The following is a 5,693-nucleotide window of genomic DNA, read 5'->3' as shown; positions in this document are numbered from 1 at the left end:
AGAACAGCTCACACAGAGCTACGAAGCCCGCAATGTGCAAAATGGAGGCAGGTGTAAGATGATGAAGCTGGAGTCCGTAGAACTCCAGGAGCCCCCGGAGAAATGGATGTATAGGAAATCCGAGTCCCCTTATTAAGTACGGGACGAAGCACACCCGCTCTCCTTTGGAGGGATTGGGGGCGCTCTCCGCCTGCTTCCCACCCTTGTAGGTGGCCAGTCCGGCTCGAACCGGAACCATGAAGGCCGGGGGAAGATATCCCTCTGCTTGGAGCATCACTAACTCGTTGTGCGGGACTGAGCATCTCCTCCAATCTCCTGTCTTAGGGCTGGGAGCGCGAGAAGAGGAGCCGCGTCGACTGTCCATGATGGAATGGGTTTGGTGTCAGATGCGCCTCGATGAGTACTTGTGGAAGGAGGATGGTGTGATTTGGATCTGGATCCTCGCCTCTCTTATAGGCAGCTTATTTATGCAGTTAGGGGGTAAAGCATAAAAATACCCTGGCTTTTCGCATTCGTACGACGCGTGGAAGAAGTCCATTATTGGACGAGGAAGCCAAGGAGCGCAACATTTATGAAGCAACCGGACACTATCCGGCAAACACATGGAGCATGGAGAAGAACCCGCCTTGCAAACGCCGAAGACAACATACGCGCCGGATTCGTCGTTATTGAAGCCTGGTTTGGGGGCTACTGAGGGATTCCCGGACTAGGGGGTGTCCGGATAGCCAAACTATCATCATCGGCCGAACTCCAAGACTATGAAGATACTAGATTGAAGACTTCGTCCCGTGTCCGGATGGGACTTTCCTTGGCGTGGAAGGTAAGCTTGGCGATACGGATATGTAGATCTCCTACCTTTGTAACCGACTCTGTGTAACCCTAGCCCTCTCCGGTGTCTATATAAACCAGATGGCCTTAGTCCATAGGATGAACAACAATCATACCATAGGCTAGCTTCTAGGGTTTAGCCTCCTTGATCTCGTGGTAGATCTACTCTTGTAACCCACATTATTAATATTAATCAAGCAGGACGTAGGGTTTTACCTCCATCAAGAGGGCCCGAACCTGGGTAAAAACATCGTGTCCCTTGTCTCCTGTTACCATCCGCCTAGACGCACAGTTCGGGACTCCCTACCCGAGATCCGCCGGTTTTGACACCGACAGTGTGGACGATGGAGGAGCGGGCCGAGTGGGAGCACGGTCTAGCATTCGGCTGTGTCGCCCATGATATGTCTCAATGTATCTTGAATTTTTTATTGTTTCATACTATTGTATTACCAATCTTGGATGCTTTATATGCAATTTTATATCATTTATTGAGACTAACCTATTAACTCAGTGCGTAGTGCCAGTTGCAGCTTTTTTGCTTTTTTTTTCCTTTTCAGAAAATCAATACCAAACGAAGTCCAAACACAATGAAACTTTACGGTGATTTTCTCTGGACATAAAGGGACTCTAGAAGGTTTGGGAGGAGGCCATAAGACTTGCAGTAGAGCCATGAGCTAGTAGCTAAATGGCTTCTTCTTTCTCTCTGATCTTCAATACAAAGTGCTCCATGATCTCAATGGAGTTCTATCCGATGTAATTCTCTTTTGCAGTGTGTTTGTTGGGATCTGATGAATTGTGGGTTTATGATTAGATTATTCATTGAAAGTAATTGAGTCTTTTCTGAACTTTATTATGCATGATTTTTATAGCTTTGTATTTCTCTTCGACCTATCCATTTGGTTTGGCCAACTAGATTGATTTATCTTCAGTCGGAGAGATGCTTTGTGATGGGTTCAATCTTGCAATGTCCCCACTTAGTGACAGAAAGGGTAGCGAGGCACGTATTTATATTGTTGCCAATAAGGATAAAACGATGGGGTTTATTCATATTGATTGAGTTTACTTTGTCAACATCATGTCATCACACCTCATGGATAACTCCGTTTTTCATGAACTTAATACATCGAGAGGCAAGCATAGAAGCGCTCTCGAAGTGGAGTAGTAATAGTAGATGCAGAATCGTTTTGGTCTACTTGTGATCATTGCCGTGAATAACATCATAACTATGTGTTTTTCTATAAATTGTCGTATGCTATTTATTCGAGAGAGAAAGCTCTAGTGAAAACTATGGTCCCCGGGTCTATCTTTATCATATTATTAAAATCAAAATTACCTTGCTGCATTTTATTATATTTTATTTTGTTTTGCAATTTATCTATCTATCAACCAGATTTGATCCTTGCAAGTAACGAGTTTAATGGGATTGACAACCCTCTTACCCGCATTGGGTGCAGATATTTGCTCTTGTGTGTGCAGGTAATGTTCACTAGGATTTGCATGGTTCTCCTTTTGGTTCGATAAACCTTGGTTCTCAACGAGAGAAATACTTATCAGCTACTATATTGTTTCATCTTCCTCTTCGGGGAAAATCATAATGCAGCTCACAAGTAGCAGCCCACGAGACGACGGTGGGTCCAACTAGGGTTTTTTTTCGTGCATGGTGCATGCATTTATAGTAAATGGCAACCAGCTAGAGGAAAACAGAAAACACACGATGGTTTATCGGACAATTTACATGCCTTTGAATTGGTCATCACTCTTGATATGGATCCATGACTTATTTTTGTTGGGTTGAAATATGGTGCTACACGACTTGAAAACAATAGTACAGTGGACGTGGTCGTCCTTCCCTATTCTTTGGACGTTTCATTACAACTACTAGGGATGCTTCTTTAATACCAAAGGCTTCATGCCCGATTGCGAATTTTCAAGTATGGTTTCACATGTGCCTTAAACCTAGATTGTCTAGTGGCATGCCATGGTTCATGATTAACACAACTATCAAATGAACAGGCTCCATGACTCCTGTCTTCATTTCCTCACTACAAGATGCGTGAATGTGTACATCTGGTAGTGTGTGTATGCATCTAAGTTATACTTGGTGCTTCTAAAAAACTAAATACGACAACAGTAAGGATATACGTATATGATAGGATACATATATGAAAAGTTTTGGAAAACATATCGTTGTCACATCCATCCTACGACCAATTATCTATAATGCATAGTTGTGTTTCATATGTTCTAGATGTATCTATAACTATTGAAACGCCAATTCTTATATTTTTATGCAACTATTTATATTTATTTAACTAACGTAATGAAATATTGACAAAAGGATAGCGAGTTCATGTTTTTCCTCTTTAATTGTTGGATGTTCTGAAGCTCAGAAATATAAGTAACAATTAGGTGTGTCTAACTTCGAGAGGGTTGGAAGTATGCAAAAGATGGCACCCACTGGAGCCCTGGTGGCCCATGGGTCATAATACTTTGGTCATGTGGGTCCATCGTGGTGGCTTCCGATCTCCCCCTTTGTGCACCAGCTCTATATATACTCTGGGAACCCTAAACTATTTAACTATTGTTTTTTCTACCATCACCACTTCAAGCTATTCATGATTTGAGGCGGAGCCATGCCACAGTTCCTCCCTGGTACTCTATAGGAGGGGGAATTCACCTCCATCTTCATCAACACTGCATCCTCTGATGCTCTCATGTGACGTGTGAGTAGTTGACCCCAGGATCGTGGGTTCATACTACTAGCGACGTGGTATCTTCTTTCTTTGTGCTTCGATGTGTAGATTACATGAGTTGTCCTACGTGATAGTGATTATCATTGATTGTTTATGTATGTTTATTGATATTTGTGTATTACTCCAATCACTGGTTAGTTAGAATGAATGAACTAAAGATGGAGTGGTCTGCATTAGCGGGAGTATGCTTATTTGTGAAGTATCTCTTGTGTGAGTAAGATAAGAAAAGGCTTACGCTGATTTGCCTCACAAATTGAGACATATAAAATGACCGCCATACAACAATTTTTTATCAATTAAAATTAAACAATCAGGAATGGCCTACTTTACAAGTGATAGAGATCGATCTCGAGGCCTTATTCAAATTAAACTTAAGACTTCACACTTCATGTGTTTGGATATATCATACCATGTGCACTCACTTTGGTAAACTCAACACGCTTCGAAATTCCATCGAGATACCTTGAAGAGAAAAATATATATGTAGAGTCTATAGTTGCACTCATAGTATCATACCAAATTGGAAAGAAAACATAGGTGTTCTCAACGTGCAGTAGGACCGATGGACAATGCACGCACCCTCCTAGTATTGTGTTCCATCTGAAATATTGTAAGCATCATAATTGAAGTTCGGGTTGGCGCTGCCACCACTGGTAGAAAAACCATTGTTCACATATTCAACTATATATGCTGCCTTCCTCGAGCTCCATGCACTCTTGCAACTGAGCCACCACACCGGTCATGGTGGGTCGTTGCGGTGACACATATGCAGTGCACTTGAGTGCCATTTCCACCATTTTCCACACACTGTTAACATCATAAATGCCACACATACGCGCATCAACCACACTTTCAATATGGCCCCGTGCCATCCGTTTTCGTGTCCAATGAATGATGCTGATGGGTGTCGCCTCCTGCAGTATGGCAGTCTTCCCTGTGACCAGTTCCAGCAGCATGACACCGAAGTTATACACATCGCTTTTAGTTGTTGGCTGCATCGTCGCCAGGTACTCGGGGTCGACGTATCCGGGTGTGCCAACGAGTGTCATTGTGGATGCGTAATCATCGCCACCATTGAAGGCCTTGGACAAGCCGAAGTCCGCAATCTTAGCCTCTAGCCTCACATTCAAGAGGATGTTGGTGGCCTTTATATCCCTATGAATTATAGGCGGGTTGCACCCCTTGTGTAGATACTCCAACCCTGGAAATCGCCATACCCGCTAGTGTTCATGTCTATGGCAACATAAAACGTTAATTAATCAACAACAAACTAGGCTTTGAAGTGTGTACCTTGTGCAGATTCAAGTGCAATCCGGAGTCTTTGACTCCATGATAAACATCCTCCATCGCGTTTACTTCCTATAAATAGTATGACATTTGGTTTGTATGAATTTCTCAAGAAACATGTTAACCTGTAGTTAACATGTAAATAACTTAAATACCTTCAATATGCTCATGTAGGGTTCCTTCTGACATGTACTCGTAGACGAGTGCCATGTATTTCCCATCTTTGCAGTAACCAATCATGGTTACAAGATTTTTATGATGAATTCGTGTCAAAATATGAGCCTAGACAAAATATTCATAACTTATAAAACTTCACCCCGAAATTTTGTTGTACAGTCCCTACCTTGGAACATCAATCAAAGAAAGACATCTACCTCTGCAAGGAACTCCTTGACACCTTGACTGGAAGAATGAGACTGTAACTTCACCGCCACATGGGTGCCATCCTCTTGAAAACCATCATAGACGTACCCGAACCCTCCCTGGCCAAGTACTCGTTGGAAGTTGTTTGTTATCATCTTGAGCTCCTCGTACGTGAATTGACGACTCTCAAGTCGATGCAGTGAGGAATTGTCCCTATGAACATCGTTTCCTGACACATATCTCATCATGGTTTCATTGTGTGGATCCACAGAGTTGTTTATTGATCCTTAATAGGTGACAGACAGTACAACTAGAATTAGTAATGTGATTGGGAACAAGATCAGATGGTTATTGTGATCTTGCTGATGCCTCACCTTGTCTCTTCCTCCTTAGCAAGCAAAAGAGTAGTAATAATACTACCACTATTATCAGCACAACTATAGGGACGGCAATGTAGATAGT

General features: G+C 42.5%; 1 protein-coding gene across 1 annotated transcript in view; it reads right to left on the bottom strand.

Annotated features, from left to right (window-relative positions):
* Nucleotides 1-4,258: 4,258 nt before the first annotated feature.
* The window catches only part of LOC119350695 (probable LRR receptor-like serine/threonine-protein kinase At1g51880), a 4,742-nt gene continuing 3,307 nt past the window's right edge, over nucleotides 4,259-5,693 (bottom strand). Inside the window, exons 5-9 of the mRNA XM_037618400.1 lie at nucleotides 5,243-5,517; nucleotides 5,024-5,150; nucleotides 4,872-4,940; nucleotides 4,500-4,782; nucleotides 4,259-4,430 (exon numbers count right to left, since the gene is read on the bottom strand). Coding sequence (XP_037474297.1) covers nucleotides 4,259-4,430; nucleotides 4,500-4,782; nucleotides 4,872-4,940; nucleotides 5,024-5,150; nucleotides 5,243-5,517 — 926 coding nt within the window. The remainder of the gene's footprint in view (nucleotides 4,431-4,499; nucleotides 4,783-4,871; nucleotides 4,941-5,023; nucleotides 5,151-5,242; nucleotides 5,518-5,693) is intronic.

This window comes from Triticum dicoccoides, chromosome 1B (assembly GCF_002162155.2).
Source record: "Triticum dicoccoides isolate Atlit2015 ecotype Zavitan chromosome 1B, WEW_v2.0, whole genome shotgun sequence".
Classification (NCBI taxonomy): Eukaryota; Viridiplantae; Streptophyta; class Magnoliopsida; order Poales; family Poaceae; genus Triticum; species Triticum dicoccoides.
This window is presented reverse-complemented; position numbering and strand designations above follow the sequence as displayed.